The sequence below is a fragment of the Schistocerca serialis genome, chromosome 12 (assembly GCF_023864345.2).
Source record: "Schistocerca serialis cubense isolate TAMUIC-IGC-003099 chromosome 12, iqSchSeri2.2, whole genome shotgun sequence".
NCBI lineage: Eukaryota > Metazoa > Arthropoda > Insecta > Orthoptera > Acrididae > Schistocerca > Schistocerca serialis.
This window is the reverse complement of record NC_064649.1, coordinates 106,845,958-106,870,761: the sequence shown is the minus strand read 5'-3', so window position 1 is coordinate 106,870,761 and position 24,804 is coordinate 106,845,958. Positions and strand designations below refer to the sequence as shown.

The 24,804-nt window shown below is 39.7% G+C and overlaps 1 protein-coding gene across 1 annotated transcript in view; it reads left to right on the top strand.

Annotated features, from left to right (window-relative positions):
* The window catches only part of LOC126427972 (tyrosine-protein kinase Fer-like), a 129,117-nt gene that overhangs the window by 60,603 nt on the left and 43,710 nt on the right, over positions 1–24,804 (top strand). The window contains exon 4 of the mRNA XM_050089858.1: positions 10,836–11,055. Within this exon, the coding sequence (XP_049945815.1) occupies positions 10,836–11,055 (220 nt within the window). The remainder of the gene's footprint in view (positions 1–10,835; positions 11,056–24,804) is intronic.

Below are 24,804 nucleotides of genomic sequence, written 5' to 3'. Positions count from 1 at the left end.
CGAGCATTGAAATCTCCAGCAGTTTTTTGCCGGCCAGAGTGGCCGCGCGGTTCTAGGCGCCACAGTCTGGAACCGAGCGGCCGCTACGATCGCAGGTTAGAATCCTGCCTCGGGCATGGATGTGTGTGCTGTCCTTAGGTTAGTTAGGTTTAATTAGTTCTAAGTTCTAGGCGACTGATGACCTCAGAAGTTAAGTCGCATAGTGCTCAGAGCCATTTGAACCATTTTGCAGTTCTTTCACGTTGAACGACTCTTCCGTCGTCGTCGGTCCCGTTCTTGCAGGATCTTTTTACGGCCGCAGCGATATCGGAGATTTGATGTATTATCGGATTCCTGATATTCACCGTACAGTCGTGAAATGGCCGTACGGGAAAATCTGGTACTTTCTGCCGATGATAAAAGTATAGCTATCACACCCAACAGACAGGAATTAGCTGGTGAAATTGTAAAGGATATTTTTCAGAAAATCATTAAGTGGTTCTCTGCAAATGGGCTGTCATTAAACTTTGACAAAACACAGTACATACAATTCCGCACAGTAAATGGAATGACACAATTAATAAATATAGACTTCGATCAGAAATCAGTAGCTAAGGTGGAATATTCAAAATTTCTAGGTGTATGCATTGATGAAGGGTTGACCTGGAAAATAACACACTGAAGATCTGCTGAAACGTTTGAGTTCAGCTACTTATGCTATTAGGGTCACTGCAAGTTTTGGCGATATACATCTCAGTAAATTAGCTTACCACGCCTAGTTTCATTCTCTGCTTTCGTATGGCATCATATTCTGGGGTAACTCATCATTGAGTGTTCATTGCACAAAAGCGTGTAATCAGAATAATTGCTGGAGCTCATCCAAGATCATCCTGCAGACACTTATTTAAAGAGCTATGGACCTTCACTGTAGCCTCACAACATATATATTCACTTATGAAATTTATTATTAACAATCCTAACGAATTCAAAAGTAATAGCAGTGTACACGGCTACAACACTAGGAGAAAGGATGATATTCACTACTCAAGAATAAATCTAACTTTGGCTGAGAAGGGGGTAAATTATGCTACCACAAGTCTTTGGTCACTTACCTAATAGCATCAAAAGTCTGACAGATAGTCATATAGCATTTAAAAGGAAATTAAAAGAATTTCTTAATGGTAACTTCTTCTACTCGTTAGATGAATTTTTGGATATAGTAAGTGGGTAATTTCCCCAAACCCCCACAAAAAAAAATTTAAAAATATTACGTGTCATGTAATATTTTGTGTAATGTAATACCTTGTATAGACACCTTTTATTAACCTGACACGTTCCACATCATTACGAAGTGTCGTATTCACGATCTATAGAACAAGTACTAATCTAATCTAATCTCCCACTTCATCGCTATCTCGGAAATGCTCAGCAGTAACCGATCTAACATCTGCGCCAGACACTTGCTGTCTTATACAGGCCTTGCCGACCGCAGCGCCGTGTTCTGCCTGTTTACATTTCTCTGTATTTGTATACGCGTGCCTATACCAGTTTCTTTGGCTCTTCAGTGTAGTTCACACCCGTTTATTTGTTGTTTTCATTTCTGTGAGACGTCTATGTGATATCTTGCCTGCTCTCGCCATTCATCATATTTACTTGCGTCGATAACGTCTTCTAACCACGTGGCTCATATTCTATAACCAGTGTAGAGTGTGACAACTGGCAAGATTACAGAACGAGAACAAACATATCAATGACTAGGCTCACAGTTCATAACGTTCTGAATAAATAAATAAATTGCGCGCGGGAGTTTCGAACACAGCTCGCTCGCGTGGTAGTCCAACGCCCTGGCCACTTAATCACTTCTTATTCGTGGACTGTTCTCTGTTTCAATTTTGCTTCTTTTTCAGTGTTCAGACCACCTTCTTCCTGTTCTCATGTTTTACCTGTGTTCAGATTTTCAATGGCTATCCCTTGGGCCATATTCTCAATAAATCTGGCTGCTGTAGTACTGTTTGGTATTCTCTGCAATAAACTGTCCCTGTTAAAGCATATCGATAAAACAGATTTCGAACTAGAGTAATTTGGGAGCTCTCTATCGATTGGGCGCGTAAAATTGCACTTCAAAAATCGGTTTGTGTAGCGGGAAACAAACCGACACTTTCCCACGGGAGTGGGCGGGGAATGAAAGACGCGATGAGTGGTATTTTACTGCTCGTTCGAGTCGATTCCAGCTAAACGTTGCAAAAACGAAACTGCAAATATCTGAGCGAAACACCAGTGGAAAATGCCCCTGATGGTTCTTAAGGTGAGACACCTGGCCTAATCCATCCGAAACCTTCCAGCATCTCCGCGCCGATTCCACGTATCCAGTCCTCTTTCGTGATTCTTAATCGATTGAAGTTTTCTCCGTGGCTTTCCTTGTCATTCCTTCCTCGAGTCCATGTTCTGCAGCTACTTCATGTTCTCCTCCTTTCCCTACTACCGAATTCGAGCCCCTCACCGCAGTTACATTTCTGTCTCTCTCAACGATCTGAATAACTTCTTTTATCTCATTACGCATTGTTTAAATCCCTTCGTCACCTCTGATATTACTAGGCAGGTAGACGTCTACCACAATGATTGGCGATGGCCTTGTTGCTGCCCCTCCTTTGAAAACGCTAATGACGTTTTAATAATTGAGTAGAGTATGTGATCTCAGTATAACTGACTGGTGGGGAAACTGTTACTAATGAATACCTACCGCATAAGAAATAATGTACCATGACCATAGAAAACTGCATTTATGTTCTGATAATTGCTACAGTCATAAGAAGAAGTTTTGCATCACCCCGGTTCCCAGAACTCCTGAAGACAGACGTTGACTGTGGATATTGTATCACACACACAGTCCCTTTGGCTGTTCACAGATGTTGCTAACCCCGCCCAAAGATGTAAACAACCATGCATGAGCAGGGCCTGTTAGACGGAGCGGGTTCCGACAGCCGATCATTTCCAGTCATTCCACCAGGAAGGAGGTACACGGATCGTATTGTCTGTAGTTCAACCTTGCCTAACCTCTCAATACCGCGGTTCGATCGGGTCCGCATTGTTACTTTGTGCCAGGAAGGGATCTCCACAAGGTTAGTGTCCAGGCGTCTCGGAGTGAACAAAAGCGATGTTGTTCGGACATGGAGGAGATACAGAGAGACAGGAACTGTCGATGACATGCCTCGCTGTGGTGTGCGTACTGTAAGACCTTCGGTACACACACCATCAGATTATTAGACTTGTCGCTCTAACGAAGTAGGCGAGTGTCAGCAATATGTCTCGTGGTCTTATCGTGGCGTGTTTATCTTATGCCGTTAGGTCAGATGATAGAAATGCCACTTGCACACTTAGAGTAGCAGATTGACGGTGACCAACTTTAAATAGAACTTGATTAATTTTCACACACATTTATTAAAATAATAACAAGCATAAAAATTACTTAACTTGGTTCTGGATGCTATTTACAATTGACAATCTGAAGTTCCTTTGGTATTGGTACGTTAATCTCATTCTCACATATATATCTGATACTTGACAAAAGTGTCTATACATTTATGTTCATAGCTATGTACAGGAATATGGTAATCTTATTAGGCGCAGACTGAAACTTGACTATAGACTGGTGCAGACAAATGTAGAACTCATACAGACTGGTACAGACTAATGCTGACTAATCGGAGGTCTGTACACTCGTTACATGTGAAGCCATGTCCAGACATCGTGGGTTTGGGTGGCTGCCCCTTATTACAGATGTTGGACACTGAATAAACTGGTAGAACAGGACAGCCGGCGAACTGTGCCGGAACTAACATCAGACTTTAATGCTGGGCAGAATACAAGTGTGTCTGAATAAATAGTGCACTGTAGGGTTAAGGGGGGGTAGGAAGTCAAACGGACCGACTTGGAGCAGGAGAGACAACACAGGACATTTTAGTTTCCACTGTCTATACTTTTACGAATCAATTCATAAAACTTTGTCAGCATGACCAGGAAGGAGTAAGGATTCACAATCATAGCAGTGTGTTGTGTACATAGTTCCGCGTAGTCAGCGCGTACACAACTTTCCCAATAGATTGCGCCCCGCTAAGCACAACAGCGCAGGCGCAGTGCTCGTCCGTCTCCGCACTACGAGATGGCGCTGCCATAAAGACGGACTAAATTCTGCTTCTGCCAATCCGCGTATTAATATATAACACAGCCAATGAGATCGCTGCTAACTGAACGCTCGAGGTATTATAACAAGTGTACAGACCTCCGACTACTTCACCATCTATGGCCGTCCTATCACCCTCACTCCCACCCTTAAGTACCTTGGCGTCACCCTCGACCGTCGCCTCTCCTGGACTCCCCACCTCCGGACAATCCAAGCCAAGGCACGCTCCCAATTCAGTCTCCTCAAGCTCCTCTCCAGCCGTACGTGGGGTCTGGACCCCTCCACCATCCTCCACACCTATAAATCCCTCATCCGCCCTATCCTTTGTTATGCCCATCCGGCTTGGATCTCCGCCCCACCTACCTTTTATAAATCCCTCCAAATCCTTGAACGTCATGCTCTCTGCCTCGCCTATCGCATCAATCTCCCCTCCCCCATGCGGATCCTGTACGACCTCATCCCCTTCCCCCACCTCCTCCTTTTCCTTGAAAGGATACGGATCCTGTACACCTCCCGCAAACTCGATCCTCCTCACCCGCTCGTCTCCCCGATCCTCTCCGACCCCTGCCCGCTTTCGCACGTCCCACCCGGTCTCCATCTCTCCACTCTCCTTACTAAGGCGGCTTCCGCCAGTTCCCCCTCCCTGATGATGCCCTCCTCCCCTCCATCTACCCCTCCTACCAACTTTGATCCTCCCGCCCTCCTCCTGTGCTTGCTCCTCTGGGCACCCTACTTCCCTTCTCTCCCTTTTACCTCCCTCCTCCTTTTCTCCCCTCTCCTCCCCCAGGTCTCCCCTCCCCTGCCCCTCTCCTCCTGCCCCCGTTTCCTCAGCCATTGGCATCCTTTTTCTCCCCTCTCCCCCACCTCACCCCTGTTCCCCTCTTGGCAGGTCACCAGACTCGCACACGCTAAGTGGACATTCGCGCGCCGGAGATCACCGCCATCAGTGTTTCGTGTGTGCCGTCATGTTTAGTGTTCAGTGTTCACAGTCACACTCCATCGTTCACCAGTGCCATCGTCTTCTTCAGTGTTTGTGTGTCGTATCAACAGTTTGTAGTGTGGATTATCGTCGAGTGTGAACGGCTCCGTGTTTGTCTCTATGTGTCTACTGTTTTATTGCCCACCGTTCTGTAACTTATGTGTCTTCTCCGTGTTTCTTCTCTTTGTGTATCCTCTGGCTGAAGAGCGGCGTAGAATGCTGCTGACAGCCTGCCTGTTGTACAGGTTTAAAATAACAATAAAGAAAAAAAAACTCCGATTAGTCAGTCTGCATCACTGCATTAGTCTGCATTTGTCTGTGCCAGTCTATAGTCAAGTTTCAGTCTGTGCCTAATAAGATTATCACATTCCTGTACATAGCCATGAAGATAAATGTATAGACACTGTGTCAAGTATCAGAGATATGTGAGAATACGATTAATGTACCAAGACCAAAGGAACTTCAGATTGTCAATTGTAAATAGCATCCAGAACCAAGTTAAGTTATTTTTATGCTTGTTGTTATTTTAATAAATGTGTTTGAAAATTAATCAAGTTCTGTTAAAAGTTGGTCACCGTCAATTTGCTACTCTAAGCGTGCAAGTGGCATTTCTATCGTCTGACCTAACGGCAGAAGATAAACACGCCACGATAAGACCATGAGACGTATTGCTGACACTCGCCTACTTCGTTAGAGCGACAAGTCAAATAATCTGATGGTGTGTGTCCCGAAGGTCTTACAGTACGCACACCACACAGTGGAAGTTAAAAAAAAAATAACAAAATGAATTTTTTTACATATGCAAAAAAATGGTTCAAATGGCTCTGAGCGCTATGGGACCTCACTTCTGAGGTCATCAGTCGCCTAGAACTTAGAACTACTTAAACCTAACTAACCTAAGGACATCACACACATCCATGCCCGAGGCAGGATTCGAACCTGCGACCGTAGCGGTCGCGTGGTTCCAGACTGTAGCACCTAGAACCGCTCGGCCACCCCGGCCGAATTACAAGTGAAAGTTCATCATTCTTGTCACTTCTATTGGCTGTGTTTGTTGCTATATTTACACGTTTCTTCATAAGTAAGAGAGATTCTTCGATGAATTTTGCACAGCATACAAACCATACTTACAGGTGTATGAAACTCTAGAAATTATCTAATTTATGAAAAAATGAGTGTGCTGTTATATTTTAAACTTCATGTTTAGAAAAAATTCAAATTTTGTAGTTAATTATCTCAATTTTTACCACAATTTTTAATAGATTTGGAAAATTCTAGAGTTTGATACACCTGTAAGTACGGTTTGTATGTTGTGCAAAATTCATCGAAGAATCTCCCTTACTTATGAAGAAAAGTTTAGCAACAAATGGAGCCAATGGTAAGCGAAAAAAAGGTGAAATACAAATGTCAAAAAAATAAATTATTTTCTTATAAAACTTCCTGACAGATTAAAACTGTGTGCCGGACCGAGACTCGAACTCGGGACCTTTGCCTTTCGCGGGCAAGTGCTCTATTGCTGAGCCACCCAAGCACGACTCACGCCCCGTCTTCACAGCTTTACTTCTGCCAGTACCTCGTCTCCTACCTTCCAGACTTTACAGATGCTCTCCCGCGAACCTTGCAGAACTAGCACTCCTGAAAGAAAGGATATTGCGGAGACATGGCTTAGCCACAGCCTGGGGGATGTTTCTAGAATAGCTATGAGGACGGGCCGTGAGTCGTGCTTGGGTAGCTCAGCGGTAGAGCACTTGCCCGCGAAAGGCAAAGGTCGCGAGTTCGAGTCTCGGTCCTGACCAATTTTTATGAATTTATTTTTAAAAGTATAGACAGTGGAAATTAAAATATCCTGTGGTGTCTCTCCTGCTCCAAGTCGTCCCGTTTGACGTCCTGCCCCCCTTAAGTTTAGTTTATTCCAGATAATGTTAATTCGTGACGGTGTAAGTCAAAATAATGATGGGATTAGTAGTAATCCTATAAATGTTATAGTCCTAAAGACGGACCTCCTCAGCCGACGACCAAGAGATCGGCAGCTATGACTGAAATTGGTACGTGACCATCGATACTGGACGTTGACGCAGTGACAGAGTGTTGCACGATCTGATGAATTCCGATACCTTCTTCATCATGCTGATGAGAGGGCACGAATCCGTCATCTTACAGCGCAACAGCAGCTCCATGACACCTGTATTGTGGGATGGAGACAACCTGGTGGCAGCTCCATTATGCCCTGGGGAACATGCACGTTAGCATCTGTGGTATAGTCAATGCCCACACCGTGGCGCCTGCAGCTGTGTGGCCGTGGTCCTTACGTCATACAGCCAACGGCCGGCACGCCCCGCTTATGCGCAGCTCTGCGCAGCTGTACAGCGCATGCGTGGGCCTCATGCACTGAGTGCCTCCACCCTGTCATGGCAACCTCGGCCGGCGTCCCCCTAAGAGATCGTCACGTGAGGCTGCGCCGCCAATCATTACAGGACACGACAGGTGGACTCGGTTACGGCGGGCATATTCCTCCGCCACTCGCCCTATATAGCCGCATGCGCCGCCACTCCTGGATCCTTCCAGGAGATCATTGTAGGCAACAACCCCTTCATTCCGCCTCTTCGATTTCTACATCACCATCTATGGCAATCCTATCGCCCTCACCCCCACCCTAAAGTACCTTGGTGTCACCCTTGACCGTCGCCTCTCCTGGACCCCCCACCTCTGGGCGATCCAAGCCAAGGCATGCTCCTGACTCTCCTCAAGCTCCTTTCTGGCCGTACTTGGGGTCTGGACCCCTCCACCACCCTCCATACCTATAAATCCCTCGTTTGCCCTATCCTTTGCGACGCCCACCCTGCCTGGATCTCTGCTCCCCCTACCTTTTACAAATCCCTTCAGATCCTTGAACGCCATGCTCTTCGCCTCACCTATCGCATCCGTCTCCCCCACGCGGATCCTGTAGGACCTAATTCCCTTCCCCCACCACCTTCTTTTCCTCGAACGGATACGGATCCTCTACACCTCCCATAAACTCGATCCTCCTCACCCGCAGGTTTCTCCCATCCTCTCCTGCCCTGTCCGATGCCGCGCCTGTACTTCCAAGTCCCACCCTCTCCCAAGGTGGCTTCCGCCAGCTCCCCCTCCCTAATGATGCCCTCCTCCCCTCCATCTACCCCTCCGACCAACTTTGATCCTCCCTCCCTCTTCCTGTGTTTGTTCCTATGGGCACCCTCTCTCCCTTCTCTCCCCCTTCGCTCCCTCCTCCCTTTCTCCCCACTCCTCCCCTGGGCTTCCCCTACCCCCATACTTCCATTCCTCCTATCCTCTCCTCTGCCATTGACATCTTTGCTCTCCTCTCCCCCTCCCCCTTCTCGCCAGACTCGCACACATTATGTGGACATTCGTGCGCCGGAGATCATCGCCATCCGTTTCTCGTGTGTGAGCCATCGTGTTTGTGTTTAGTGTTCGCCATCACGCATTAACGTTCACCTGCGCCGTCGATATCATCAGTGCTTGTGCACCGTGCCGACGGGTTTTCGTGTGTTTCTCGTCGAGTGTGAACGGCTTCCTGTTTTTTGTATTCTGTGTCTACCGTTTTTTGCCCTCCAATTTGTTCAATCTCTTATGTGTCTTCTTTATGTTTTCTCATTGTTAACTCTGAGGCTGAAGAGCAGCGTAAGATGCTGCTGCGAGCCTACCTGATGTACAGGTGTTGAAATAACAATAAAAGGAAAAAAAAGCACGCCTGGCAGTCACGTGTTGGGCTACCTACCTGCTACTTCGACGTCGCACCCAGGAACGACGCTACACTGTGCTACGACTGTTTACCATACCGGACTTGGACTCTGCAGCCCAGTTGCTGCTCTTGATCAAGCACCAAGTGGTGTTAGTATTGTGGAACTGTTGGCAATAAACAGAATTTGGAAATCACGCCAATCGTTATTTGTTGTTTCTCCAGTTATGGATACAACAGCAGCTGTGGGTCCAGTGAAGCTCTTGCAAGCCGCCACGATGGTCAAGGAGTTGTGTACACTGGTTGCAGGCCAACACATCTGGGATGTGACTGGACTTGACGTCACAGCTCACCACCACCTCCAGAGAATTCATGGAAATTACACTACTGGCCATTAAAATTGCTACACCACGAAGATGACGTGCTACAGACGCGAAATTTAACCAACAGGAAGAAGATGCTGTGATATGCAAATAATTAGCTTTTCAGAGCATTCACAGAAGGTTGCCGCTGGTGGTGACACCTACAACGTGCTGACACGAGAAAAGTTTCCAATCACTTTCTCATACACAATCAGCAGTTGACCGGCGTTGCGTGGTGAACGTTGTTGTGATGCCTCGTGTAAGGAGGAGAAATGCGTACCATCACTTTTCCGACTTTGATAAAGGTCGGATTGTAGCCTATCGCGATTGCGGTTTATCGTATCGCGACATTTCTGCTCGCGTTGGTCGAGAGCCAATGACTGTTAGCAGAATATGGAATCGGTGGGTTCAGGAGGGTAATACAGAACGCCGTGCTGGATCCCAACGGCCTTGTATCACTAGCAGTCGAGATGACAGGCATCTTATCCCCATGGCTGTAACGGATCGTGCAGCCACGTCTCGATCCCTGAGTCAACAGATGGGGACGTTTGCAAGGCAACAACCATCTGCACGAACAGTTCGACGACATGTGCAGCAGCACGGACTATCAGCTCAGAGACCACGGCTGCAGTTACCCTTGACGCTGCATCACAGACAGGAGCGCCTGCGATGCTATACTCAACGACGAACCTGAGTGCAAGAATGGCAAAACGTCATTTTTTCGGATGAATCCAAGTTCTGTTTGCAGCATCATGATGGTCGCATCCGTGTTTGGCGACATCTCGGCGAACGCACATTGGAAGCGTGTATTCGTCATCGCCATACTGGCGTATCACCCAGCGTGATGATATCGGGTGCCATTGGTTACACATATCAATCACCTCTTGTTCGCATTCACGGTACTTTGAACAGTGGACCTTACATTTCAGATGTGTTACGACACGTGGCTGTACCCTTCATTCGATCCCTGCGAAACCCTACAGGATTATGCACGACCGCATGCTGCCCTGGCCAGCACGTTCTCCAGATCTCTCACCAACTGAAAGCGTCTGGTCATTGGTGGTCGAGCAAATGGCTCATCACAATACGCCAGTCACTACTCTTGATGAGCTGTGGTATCGTGTTGAAGCTGCAAGGGCAGCTGTACCTGTACACACCATCCAAGCTCTGTTTGACTCAATGCCCAGGCGTATGAAGGCCGTTATTACGGCCAGAGGTGGTTGTTCTGGGTACTGATTTCTCAGGATCTATTCACCTAAATTGCGTGAAAATGTAATCACATATCAGTTCTAGTATAATATATTTGTCCAATGAATACCCGTTTATCATCTGCATTTCTTCTTGGTGTAGCAATTTTAATGGCCCGTAGTGTAGGTGACTTGTGTGCGCAGATGTGGTTCGAATGCCCTCCAGCGACCTACCAAGGCTTCGCTGGTTCCATGTCATGATATGTCACCGCTATTATTTGTGCCAGGGTGGACATACCAGCTATTAGGTAGATGGTCATAATGTTCTGGCTGATCAGTGTAAGGTTGCTCAAACAAAATGGAGAGAAAATAAATTTGAGCCTCAGAACTACCAGAAGACCGCGAAGGGGACACTGTGTGGATGTTTCAGGGTCAGTTCGGTGAAGTGCGCCTGGCCGTGCTGCGCAACACCGGTAAGCAGGTGGCGGTGAAGAAGTGCCTGAGGGACGGCGATGTGACGCTGGGGCAGCAGAGGGCGCTGCTGGAGGAAGGCCGGCTGATGCGCAGGTACCAGCACCCCAATGTGGTGCGCTTCATTGGCTTCTGCCTGGACGCCCGCTCCCCCATGGTCATCTTGGAGTATGTGAAAGGTGTGTTGCAATACTACACTTCCCTCTCATTTTGCTTTTTTAATTCTGTAGTAATACAAGGAAATTCTACAGCATGTTGAGAGGCACCCACATGCCTTGTTCGTACTGTGGCATCAAGCAGTCATGCCTGCGAGATGAGTGGTCTGCCAAGCGCGTGGATTCATTCTTACTTATCGAGTAACATGAGCTCTAGTACTCACAATTAAGTTACAAATTATTCTCCTGTTTGAATATTACGCAACGGAAACGGATAACGCACATCTGACTATTAGTAATTTACACAACTCTGACTGTTCACTACGCACTGGCAATACCACATTTTCTTTCTTACCCAACGGCTTTGATCAACACGTGGCCATCGCACTGAATATGAATGTCACACACATTATAAATTCTGGATATCATGACTACAGACTATTCGAAGGAAAAGGCCACCAATCTTTTTCCTTTCACTATCTTTTTATTCCGATAAATTCTATAACCTAAACACACCATTACATTTTCTACAACAATTACACATGAGAAACTCCGCCCAGTGGGCATGGCTTTACATTGGTGATTCTCTATCTTATGGTCTCGTAATTATCTAACACTACAGTGCACTTTCTGGATAGGATGGTGGATCTTTTGCTATGTCTCACACTTCGACTCTCACACCCATCATCACAAAAATTTCCTCCAGACCGAGCGGTACAAAAAGGAACATGCATGACCCACTGCCTCTGAACCTATCTTGCTACTCTCCCATGCAAACCACACATACTTAAATTACATGAAATACACCACACTGGCGACATGGAATACAACACAAGGAATAGTCACAACGTTATAATCACATCACTTTCAGCTTTCCCACTTCAATTAGTATTCATCCCAGTTTCACACGACACTGCCCCACTTCGTAACTTTTCTTTCCTACTATGAACTCTGGAGGATATATGCACGTCTTCCTGTGCAGTGCAAGCCAAGTGGCGTTGCTGGATAGACGGCTGACTCACCTTGCTTCACTCTCAGAGTATTATAGTTTGAATCAAGCGTCACATGGAAACATAACACGCAAATTAATATTAAGAACATATTCGTCACACACGCGAGTCCTCAACTGATACCTTGGACGAGTACTTCTCTTTATCCTTTCTCTCATACACAAATTGAGACTCACACAGTACTCACCACGTGGAAGTGCTCTAATTTCAAGTCCTGCACACGCCATTTCTTAAATATTTCCAACTTATAGTAAACACGCCAGTAATTCAGCTTAACTTTAGCACTCGGAAGTATTTCAACTTATTTCTGCACGTGCTTTCATTGTGACCGTTGGTCGCTTCCGAAGGTTACTATGACCCCCTCACTATTACCTGCCTGTCATTTAATTCTCCCCTCAAAAGTTCCTCAAACAGAGAAATGATTATTCCAAACTACTCTTAAGTATTTCACATGCATACCATGTCTCCACTCTTTTGTCTTTACGGAGCACACCTAAGACAGGTCTTACCAACACAAGATCCAGCGCCAGAGTGCTGAAACAGGGCCGTTCTTCAGGTCAGCTCCCATCTCCGTCGCGGTGTGGGAGCACCTTGCTACCGTATTGGTCAGCCACATTTCAGGCGCCCAAAGCTCACGTAAATTTCATCTCTTTGGTTCCACCAAAGGTGAGCAAAGGACCGTCTCAAAGATGATCATATATTGCCCATTCACTATCTGCGGTTAGCAGACGACCATACATTCATTCATTTCACAGATCTCACCAAATTGGATATAGGGATTTATTTTGTAGGAGTGCACATGTGATCAATTAAATAAATAAATTTTCCTTCTTTCCTACACTGGTATCTGGCTTCAGTGTATTAAGTGTAATTGAGTTATTATTACAAAAAATATGTTGTTCTGACAAGAATAATGAAGAATGTTGTACCTATTTTCAATGTCAGGCGGTACTGTACCCTTTCAATGTAACATAAATGTTTGGCAGAACTTTCAAGGAACAGTCTTCACATGTAGAGGAATAACATGTGTTGGATGGAGATGTGGAAAAGAAACATTTGATTTCCATGTTACAGCTCAATTTCTCTTCACAATCACATTAGCGAATCTTCTGAGACCAAAAAATCTGCACATCACAAAAGAGCGATACCAGTTGTTCACAGATTGATATTCATACAGGTATCGACGGAAAATGCAAAAATTCTGAAGTTTCACAGCCGATGGATGATAGTGTGTTGCTGCAGCACTGTGTGCACGCACAACTCTCAAGGGTAGTAAACAGGGGACATATCGACACCAGGTCATATTGTGGATTTAACTCCATCTATTCGGTTGGACAATAACTATGCCTTGCAGTCAGGCACATGAGCATTATATGCAAATGTCAGCATTTGAGAAAGGGCTCAAAGAGTAATGGCCGAATTGCTCAACATTGGAGTTGGAGCGATGCTACTATTCAATCATGTTGACAAGAAGGGATGAACCATGCCCGATCAAGTCTCAAGAAGGAAGCCCTCGACCTAGAGAGACGACACAATGGAGGACCGAGCAAATCGTCAAAGAGCCACTCAGAGATCCAGATTCATCATCATCGTCGATATGACGCACAGCTGTTGCTTCATTCACCCCAAGGACCATTAATAGGTGCTCACAGAAAGGGGGCGACTACCATTGACCTCCATACACCAGCAAGTTCGTTTTCAGTGGTGTAGAGCACATTCATCTTGAAATCTCATTCATTCGATATGAGCCCTGATGATTAGCGAAGATGTGTCTGAAGACTCTCCAGGCTGCGGTGGGATATTAACCTGACTGACGCCCACCACAAGCCCTGGAAACCAGAAATGACGGTCTGAGCTGTCATTTCTTTCCACAACAGGACCAGTTTGATTGTCATCCTTGGCACGGTTACAGCATAGCGGTATGTCAACGATATTTTACATCATGTTTTGTTGCCCTTCGTGGCAAGTCTTCCCGACCTTACATTTTAGCAAGATAATGCTCACTCCCACATGCCGTGAGTGTCTACTGCTTGTGTCCGTGCTTGGCAAACCATACCTTGGTCAGAAAGGTCACCAGATGTCATGAAGCTAGTCGCAATTAATGAATCATTCCGTGGTTGCGCGTCATACCAATTACTTTGTAACTTCTGGTTTGTTTTTGAAACGCCCTGCTAAACCCGCAGCACAGGACAGATAGTTTAAGTTGTGGAAAGGGGCCAAAATAAGTGGCTGTCACTTACACTCGAGCGTACAACCTCGAGCATACAACCTTTTATTTGATCAAACATTACAAGAGCCAAGAAATTAAAAAAAACACACAGCTTTAAAATTGGAACTTAATTAGCGGCTGAATGCGCCGTAGCCGGCCGATGTGGCCGAGCGGTTCTAGGCGCTTCAGTCTGGAACCGCGCTGCTGCTGCAGTTGCAGGTTCAAATCCTGCCTTTGGCATGGATGTGTGTGATGTCGTTAGGTTAGTTAGGTTTAAGTACTTTCTAAGTCTAGGGAAATGATGTTAAGTTCCATAGTGCTTAGAACCATTTGGATGTGCGATACAATCTCATGCCTTAAGGGCAAGACCGCTTTAATTTAAAAACGGCTGAAAGCCAATAAAGCACAACCAAAATCACAAATTTAAAAGGCAAAGCCTTATCATAAAACAGTTCCTTAATTAGGCTAAAGGCCCAAAGAATCTGACACATGAAGAGCAAACAACTTAAATTCAAAATCGGCTGAAGGCCTAAAGAATCCTACAGTTTAAGAGCAAAACAACTTTAATCCAAAAATCGTCTAGGAGCCATACAAGTACAAACAACAAGAACAAACAAGAAAAGGCAGTACACTCAACGGCACTCAGAAGTTCTGAGGGTCGGCCTGGAATTCAAACACTAATGCTCGCTTAGGTGAGACAGGCAGTCGTCCCAACCATTGTCGACCTGACGACGACAACCCAACTGACAGACAGCCAACGGACCCACCGACAAGATAACCTCTGCTTCACCCGACCAGCACACAACAGGCAGTTCAATGGAACAACGTAGAAGGTATTGGCGCCTACAACCAAGTAAACATTGAGCTGTCAAATTACACAGCATGCTGGACAGCGGCAACACAATGAGGAAACTACACTGCCTAAATTTACATCAATGGCCAGGGCAGGTAACTAGAACGTTAACGGCCACAAGGCAGAAGATTCTGCTGGTGCACTTCAATTCAAATACCCAAGTACAGTTAAACTCCACCGGAGGGTGGCTTAAATTTGCCAACTTGAAAACAGACGTTGTTGCTTGCAGGAATATCCCAACAGCCGACAACGAACTCCAAACGACACAATGTGAACAATCGTGACTTGCTGGTAGATTAAGCGAAAACTCAACTTTCATGTCCAGGATCGGTGAGCCACGAACCTCATAGCAATGGGAACAGCACCACACACTCTGACGCCGCATAGAGGTCGCCAGCAGGCCCGGCCCAACTAAGCGCTGTGGAGATTTCCTCACTGCTCCACACCAACCGACCGACTGCCCGCACACAGCCCAGCCAGGAACTATAAACGCCAGGCCGAAGATAGTCCAAGGTGGGAAATCGATACACACCGCTAATGCTACCCACGGAAAGAGAGGATAACAGCATAATCACGATAACTGCGTGAGACTAAACATAGAATAGCAACCAAGGTTTAATCCAATGCATAGCATGAACCAGCCATGCCTCAGTTTTGTCTGATGGTTTTAAAAAAAAACAAATATGCAGCAATCCCATTGATAAGGTTGAAGCACTTGGACAGCGAACTGTATACTCTCGTCACATGTCGTGAGATGATGTGGGTGCGCCTGAAACAGTAACTCAGTACATTGATGAAGGCCGCATTGTACCCAAGTGCGGGTATGACAGCTGGAATATGTCCCAAAGAGTTACAAGTATTCATTAAATTACAGTATTTGACATGCTTAAGTAAGTGTTGCATTTCTTGTTATGGTATTCTGTGAAATTTGACCCTATTTATGGGAGGACGAAAACGTCATATAGTAGACAAACAGTTATCAGCATCTATAAGAAGGGCGATCGAAACATATGTGATAACTACTGTGACATATTCATGTTCTGCATGGCTGGTAAAATTTTTACTACAATTTTGTTGAATCGGCTCCAGACTCTTTCCGAAACTGTACTTCTAGAATCTCAGTGCAGATGTCGCCCCTATGGAGGAACTATTAATGTGATCGTCTGTGCACAACTGCGGTATAAGTGCAGGGAACAACGCCTTTGATATAGTGCCCAGAGAAACTATTTGGGAGATCTTAAAACGTTTTTGCTGCCCTGAACACTTTGTTAAACTGATTCAAGCTTTCCATGACGATATGTCTGGGCAAGTGCTATACTTTAATGGTACATCTGACAAATTTCGAATTTCTGACGAACTGAAAGGATGTGTCCTCACTCCAACGTTGTTTGCTCTGTACATAGCAGCCATGCTTCAGGAGACGTAGGTCTGTAAAGAATGCAAGAGTGGAAACTAAATACAAATTGGACAGAAGACTATTTAATAAGTCCAGACTGCGCTCTAAAACGTTCACAAGCTTCACTCAAGTAACTGAACTACAGTACACTGATGACAATGGTACTCCAACTCACACACCCACAAAGCTGCAACTGTAAATTGTTTTGGTACACAACATAAACGGTTTGGCATGACCATCAACATCAAAAAGACAAATGTACTAACATAGCCAGATCCTGTAACTGCCTTTCTGGATCTAAATGTCTCTATTTGAGCACACCTTTGGAACAAGTAGATCAGTTTCTCTATCTAGAAAGTATATTATGAACTAACTCCTTGCTGTGAAAGCACATGGAGAACACGATGTGTGCCACATATGTTGCTTTTGGACGTCTCCTACATTGGGTCTTCCTGAATAAATAGCTGACACTATGCACCAAACTGATAGTGTATCAAGCAGTTGTTTCTCCCCTAATCTATGGTTGCGATAGCTGGAGGCCACATCGCCATGATCTTCAGAAATTAGAATGCTTCAACCATCACAAGCTTAGGTACATTATGAACATCAAGCTGGGCAACTTCACATCAAACACTACGCTTCATTAGAAGGCAATGATGTATTGTATAGAAGCCATAGTTGTTGGTCACCAACTCAGATGGACTGAGTATGACGGACGGATGAACAACAACAAACTGCCTCGACAAATTTTGTATAGTGAAGTGAGCCCACGTAGGCTCCTCTGAAGTGCTATAAGGACCAAGTCAAGGAGAATGTCTGTGGCAGGAAAATGAGAAACGTCAGAAATGCAAACTTCGCCAGGTGCAGCCTTTCACCTTCTGTTATGTGTAATGTTATGTGGCTGCATGTTTCGTACCAGAATTGGTCTGCTAAGCCAACATAGGCGTCTCCATACTTGAACTGCCATGCAGTAATGGAAACCCAGGAGAAAAATTAAAACTCGGATATGAGTATCAGTCCCAGACCGAAAACGTTTACAGTCAAATACCTTTGCACTAGATAGGGCAGTATTTGATATTGCACCCACTGCCAGCTGGCAGCAACACATTTATAATCATCTTTGAAATTTCATGTTTGCATTATATACTACAAGCTTTTTACTCAAGTTCTCGTATAGTTCCACTAGTGTCAGTTTTTGTAACTCCATGCACTGATGAGCCAAACCATTATGACCACTGTCCACCCACTGCTCGCTTTGTGGCCATGTGACATGACAAGGAAAAGTATGCGAGCAGAGTGGAGACAAATGGGGGATCATTCCGTCGCCAGTGTGGGAGGCAAATGGGGAAATACACTGACGTAAGCAACTTTGATAAAACACATATTGTTATGGCCTGATACTTGAGAACGAACATTTCGGAAACGTCGAAGCTGATCAGCTGTTCGCATGTTACTGTCGTGAGCATATACTGCCTTTGTCATAAAAGTTCTAGGACAGGTTTTTTTCCTGAATTTACAGCACTTTGTTACATGGTATGTGTGATCCTAGAAATGATCTTGGCCATGTTTCTGTACAAACTCACTAGGTGGCAGGGCTGTGCATAGCAACCACTGTTTGGAGTGACATAGTCAATGCTGATTGTGAACAAAGAGCAGAAAGTTAAGTTCTGTGTTAAGCTTGGGAAAACCTCTAGTGAAGTGTGGACATTGATTAAGGAAGCATATGTGGGCAAAGCACTCTCAAAAAGTCGTATTTCGAGTGGCACAAAAAGTCGCACGAAACCAGAGATTCAGTGCAAGACCATCCCAGAGCTGGTGGCCTGTCTACAGCACATACCGTGGACACAAGTGATTATGCGAAAAATAAGATTTAAAATTACACAAGTAAACAAGGAAGTTTTAAGAAAAATGAAAATGGTGGAAATATTATGCAAGAGCACATTAGTTTAAGATCAACAATGTATGCTTATTGAGTAGATGAAAAAGAATATAAAATTTAAAATGCTAAAAAATCTGTTTGAGAAAGTGTAATTATTTTTGATGATTATAAAAACGTGCAGACAACAAAATAAAATTAAATAAATTATTTGAACACGAATTGTCTGTAGTTGAATATAGTAAAAATATTATAAAATCTGATGATGATAAATGTATTATATTAGAAGAGGGAATAAGTGCTTTACCATATAGAGAATATAAAATAAAACATCTAACAAATTAAATTTTTTATAAGTCTGTAATGAATATGTATGAAAATTTAAAAAGTAAAAACCTTAAAATGTGATCTTAGTTAAAAAATGTTTTATAATATTTTTTCATGATAGGGTGATTTTTGTTGTCTTTTCATATATCTTTTATAAAATGTTTAGCCAAAAAAATTTAACCTGTCGACAATTCTTTTCCTTTTTTCCTAATCACAAGCTTTTTTCTATTTCCTTGAATCACCACAACTATGAATATATGTAGAAGAAATTTTTTACTTCCTTTTCAAAATTTTTGAAGTAAATGTGTTTGTATTCAAGTTAGTGATAAGTTCTTTTATATGTTTTGACTAACTTTCTCTATAGTTATTTTGTTTCTTTTTGTACAATCAATACAGCTAATTCTAAGGCATATGCATCCTTGTTATTTTTAGTTCTTAGTTAATTTTTTGCTTGTTTACACAATGGACTAATCATGTTATTAGCATTTTACATTTAAATACAAAAAATTATTTTTATTAATAAGAATAAGAATTTAATGAATTTAATTACATGTTAATAGAGTCTTATTTAGATCTTAAAAATAAAAATCTTATATTTAAGGATAAACAAATGTTGATAATTATTTATGAGGAATTATTTAGAATTAATTATCAACCTAATTTTTCAAATTTATCAAAAGAATGAAAAATATATTGGATATTATTGGTTGACGTATTATTTCGTAATTTTGACAAATTTTTCCAGAAAAGAAATTTTTGTGATTTAATTATAAATTTCCTCAGAATATGAAATTAATTTTTGAAATACTTTTTCCATAAATAAATTTTAAATATTGTTTATAACGATTTTTATATAAATCTAATAAACTAAAAGTCTTTAAACCAAAATTAAAATTCTAAAATAATTCTGACACTGGGTCATTTTTATTAACTTTTGTTTTAATATCAAAAAATGTTCTTTCTTCTTTAAGAAAATAATAACCATCCAATACCAAACAAGATTAAATTTTCAATAACTAACTCCATTTATACAGAAACAGTTATATTAGATAATTTTATTTCTACTCATTGTTATATGGATTATTAAATTCTAACCATTTAACATTGTTTGTTTCAAATATTTCTTTTGACCAGTTTGCTAACCATACTTTTTCAAAACTTTAAATTTGGTTTTAGTAACTTATAAATTTCTTAATTAAAATTTTTCAATAAGATTTTTTTCATTTTCTTGGTTTACATGTCTGATTTTATTTTATTGTTGATTATTTGTGTTATTTGAGTCATCAAGTTTATTAACTAAATTAACCCATTTATAATTTTCTTGTAAATTAAATGCTTCGACACATTTTTCTGTTAATAGCATAATAAATCATTAACAACAGATGCTTTTAATTCGCTAATAGTTAAATAAGGATAAATAGAAAAATTTTTTATCCTTCAAATGCTTTATCATAAAATTCTTTACCATTATTGTTTGTAAATTTTTTATTTTTTCCCACTGTTCTGACTTTAACTGGAATGGCCCAGCAAATTTTTAAAATATGTCAATAATAATTAGCAAACATTTATATTCATTATTAATTTTTTATTCTGTCTAATGTACCATGAATCCATTTCGACTAAGACAGCTTACTATAAATTAGCTATTAAAATTGAAATTACATTTTTTGTAAATTTTTTGCATTGATTTTGATTCATTAATATATAATTTATTAGTGAATATGTAATCAATTAACTGCAATGTTTTTAACAAATTTTTTTTGTACCACAAATTGAACAATTGCTTCAGTTTTTTGTTTTGTTTTCTTAAGTCTTGTTCTATGATGATTATGTGTTTCAGGAAATGTATTACACCTTAAATAGTGGATGTGATTGTCATTTATATAGACAAAAAATGTTTTAGTCCTAAATTATTTCACTAAATATAATTAATTTTACATCAACTGCAATAGAATCTTCTAAGCTAATAACCAGAAAATTTGATTTGTACACTATTTTTATTGATTTGTTAGACTTAGTTCATACAAACAATAATAATAATTCTTTATTGATATTTCGACCCACAAAAACCACAAACCAAATTTAATTATTTGTTTATCATATACTTTCTGAACAATATTACTTAACTCTTTTCAATATGGAGTTAGATCTCGTTTAGAGTAGTAACCTGAATAAACCATTTTCTACTTCACTTTTTTGAAAAGTAGTTTGATAGATTTGTTTTATTCTAATATTTATTAAACTTTTTATCAGATGGGCCAGTTACATTTACTATTCTTCTACTTTTGAAAGGAATATAATTTTTAATAAATAAAAAAGTTAGATATTTATTTCTGAAACTACATGATTGGTCTCTTTAATCTTGGATTTACAGATGACTGAAAACTTTCGACATATTAAGTTTGTTTGGTAATGTTTGTAGTAATAGTTCTATTTTTTCATTTATTGAGTATTTTATAATTTTATTCGTTGTTATTCATTACTCTGTTGATGTATTTATTTTTGGACTTCCTGTTTTTCATTTTTGATCGAAATTTAGTGATATTTGAGTGAAATTTTTCAAATTTTGAAAATTTATTTTTTATTTTTATTCTAATTATTGAAAACTTTAGATTTTATAAAAATTGCCCTTGAGTTAGCACGTAACTTATTTCCATATATATCTGTTTACTAAGTGTATAATATGATTAAACATTTAATACATATATAATACATTTAAAATAAATTGACATAAGGTACCACAAGTAAGTTTGTTATAATTTTAAATTCTTTCGACTTTATAATACAATTTATTTATTCCTAAATAATTTACTAGTTGTTTTGGTGTTTTTCCTACAAATGAAACAAAAACAAGTTTTATACCTTTATTCTTATATTTTCAATTGCAGTGGCTGCCAATATGATGAGATATATCTAAATATACTAATACTCATTCTAAATTTTTCGTTTATCGGGTAATTCATAAATCATAAAACACCACAAAAATACTTAATTTTAATTATTTAAGTAAATCTTTGTTAAAATTAGATTATGGGTTATTAAATTTTTTGATTGCTTTTGTGAAATCTCTCTTACTTTTTTCAAACATTTATACTTTTTTCCATTAGTAGAGTGTTTTCTTCCTTCTTCCAATTCATTATTTTCTTTGATTATCATGAATTGATTTTGCATCTAATGCTGCATCACCAGCTAATGAACCAAATCCATCCAATGCAACAAGTAAAATTGGTGAAAATCTACTTTCATGTTTCGTTTCTTTTTTCATTAAATATTCAACAATTTGTTTTACATCGGTAGTACCAAATGTAATAAGCAAATTTTCAACAGGTTTTTGTATCTATGAAGTTTTTGTGCATCAGTTATAAAATTATCAATACCTGACAACTGATCATTTTTTAATTTAACTTTAATAAATTTTTGTTTTATTTTACATTTGGAAGTTTAATATAATGAACCTTAACATTGTTCATTTACACACAGTAGGAATATTATTAAAAAAAAATAAGCCCCTTTCCTTACCATCAACATTTAAACATTTTCCATACATTATTCCTTGAACAGCTGTTGCTTCTAACTTTTCACTGATTGAAGAATCACTATAATATGTTCCTTGTTTTCCAATTAACTGAAGTGCTTTATCTGCTTTATGTTTTTTCCAAATCTTTATTTCCTCTATGAGCATTATCTTGTTTTCTACAAGCTTCATCTAGTTGGCTTATTCGTTTAACACTTCTAGCTATACTTTTTTCTAATGTTGTTCCAGCTATATATCATGCAAATAGCAATTTATTGATTAACATTATTAACTAATCCTTCCCCATATTTGTCACATTTTCCAAAAATCCGATTAAATAAGGAAACCCTTTCAATCTATTATAATAAAATCACTAAATCATTTTGTTAACATCTTTGTTATTACAAGATTTTCACTTTTTTAATTTTATTTTAGCTAATTCTTCAACATGATTTATTTAGAAGATATTGATTCAAGAGAGAGTACTTTTCATCCAAATATATTTGGTTGGTTCTTGTGTATGGTTTTCAATCAAATGTTCACTTTTTGTAATGAACCCTTAGATATCTTTCTGAAAAACTGAGAAATAATTTCCAATAAGTTTTTTTATCAATTTGTTAGCTTTTTTGTCATAAATTTGGAAAATTCAACAGATTAAAATTCATTGCCTACATATCCCATAGCAATTTGTTTTCCAGTTAAAACATTAATTAAACCATCTGTAGCATCATATACTTTATTACTAATGGTTTATTATCGCAATTGAATTTAACTGGTAAATTACCAACATATTTACAATCAGCTGAAGGACTTAATCCAAAAGTTCTCTTTGTTGTGATTTACATCTGTTATAGAATTCTTTCAAATATATTTATTTCCTTAACATCTTTGTTTTTAATTTTTTCCTTCCTTTTTGATTATTCTCTAACAAATTATTTATTTCTGATTCACATAATGTATGATCCATCTTACCACTATCAAATTGTTTAATTGTTCGAGTTTCGTTAAATTCTTCTAAATAATATGGATTATAAGGCACCATTTCTTTTTCAGCTTCTCTATTTTCTTAAGAAGCGTTTAACACATTATCTCCTAAACCTCAATTCCTTGTTTATGTTATTCAATTGCATCGATAACTGGCTAATCTTCCTTTTAATATGTCTCATATTCTATTCTTTGTTGTTTTTTCCATGTTTAACTCTTCTGTTTATTTGTCTTTTAGTTTTGACTCATTCAGCATTTTAAGAAACTCTGGCTTGTATTTTGAAAAACTTTTTTAAGGATGAAAAACAATAATCAATTTAATGTTATGTTCATCATTTTACTCAACTTTTTGAAGTTCAATGCTTTATGTTCAACATTTATGTGTTCAAACCTTAAAAAAATTTCAGTCTTTTCTCTGTATTCACTACCATTCACTACCATTAACTTCTTTTCACATTTATTGACATAAAACCAAATTCTTCTCTATTCCAACATTTAGTACATATTTTTTTAAAGTGTTGAATTGCAAATCATCACTAACAAATTCATATTACATATAATTTAAATTTTATTATCTTGCCTAAAAATATTTTTAAAATGTAAAATAACTCAAAGAAATTGTTTTGGTATTTTTGAAAATGTTGGACTTCAATAAAAACAATCTATTCCTTTGGGCCCACCTTAAGTAAAATAATCTGTAACTATATCTTGATTTTTATGAATGAAAGCATCAAAAACTACAACTGAATTATTTTCACATTCATCTAATGGAATAATTTCATCACTATTTCCAATGGAAGTAGTAATTATTTCGTAATTTTATATTCTACTTTTTGAATCTTTTTATAAATTCCTGATATAGTTGTTAATGTAAAAATGATTAATGTTACTCCAGTTTAACCTTGCCAGTGCTAGAATATAATTATCAGTCATTAGTGTTGCTTTTCTACAACCACTTCGTCCTATTATTGAAAACTGAATAGAATTTGGTAAAAGTTACGATTTTTATTTTTCAGTTGTTTTCTCGAATTCTTATTTTTGGTTCCGAAGTTTTATTAATATAAATGATTAATTAATACAGTTTAGTGATAATTCATCTGTTCTTAATAAATATTAACTATTCCAATAAAAGGGCCTTGCAAAAATGTTCACTAGTTGATTTTTTATTCAACATTTTTAACTGCAAATAGTACATCAAAATACAATAAATTATACACTAATGAAAAAACAATACAAATTCTTGTTGCCCAATATAGTTTGAAAAATTTGGAAAAATCTATTCAATTAGAAAACCCGATATACACATTACAGAAGGCAAATTTTTTTATAGTGATTCAGTTGGTGAAACTTCAGGATTTAATTATCAAATTGCCGAAAATAATTTGAAATTAATGAAAAAATTGCTTATGATGTTTATGAAACTACTCCATTTGAATTAATAATTATTAATGTTAGTTTATCTGATTGAATATTTCTTAAACATAGTGGCCATTTCGATAGAGTAACTAATATTATTTTTTCATTGAAACCAAATGTAGAATTTTTGGAAACATTAATTTGTAACCAAATTATCCGATAAATATTTCAGTGTTTTATAGTTTTTA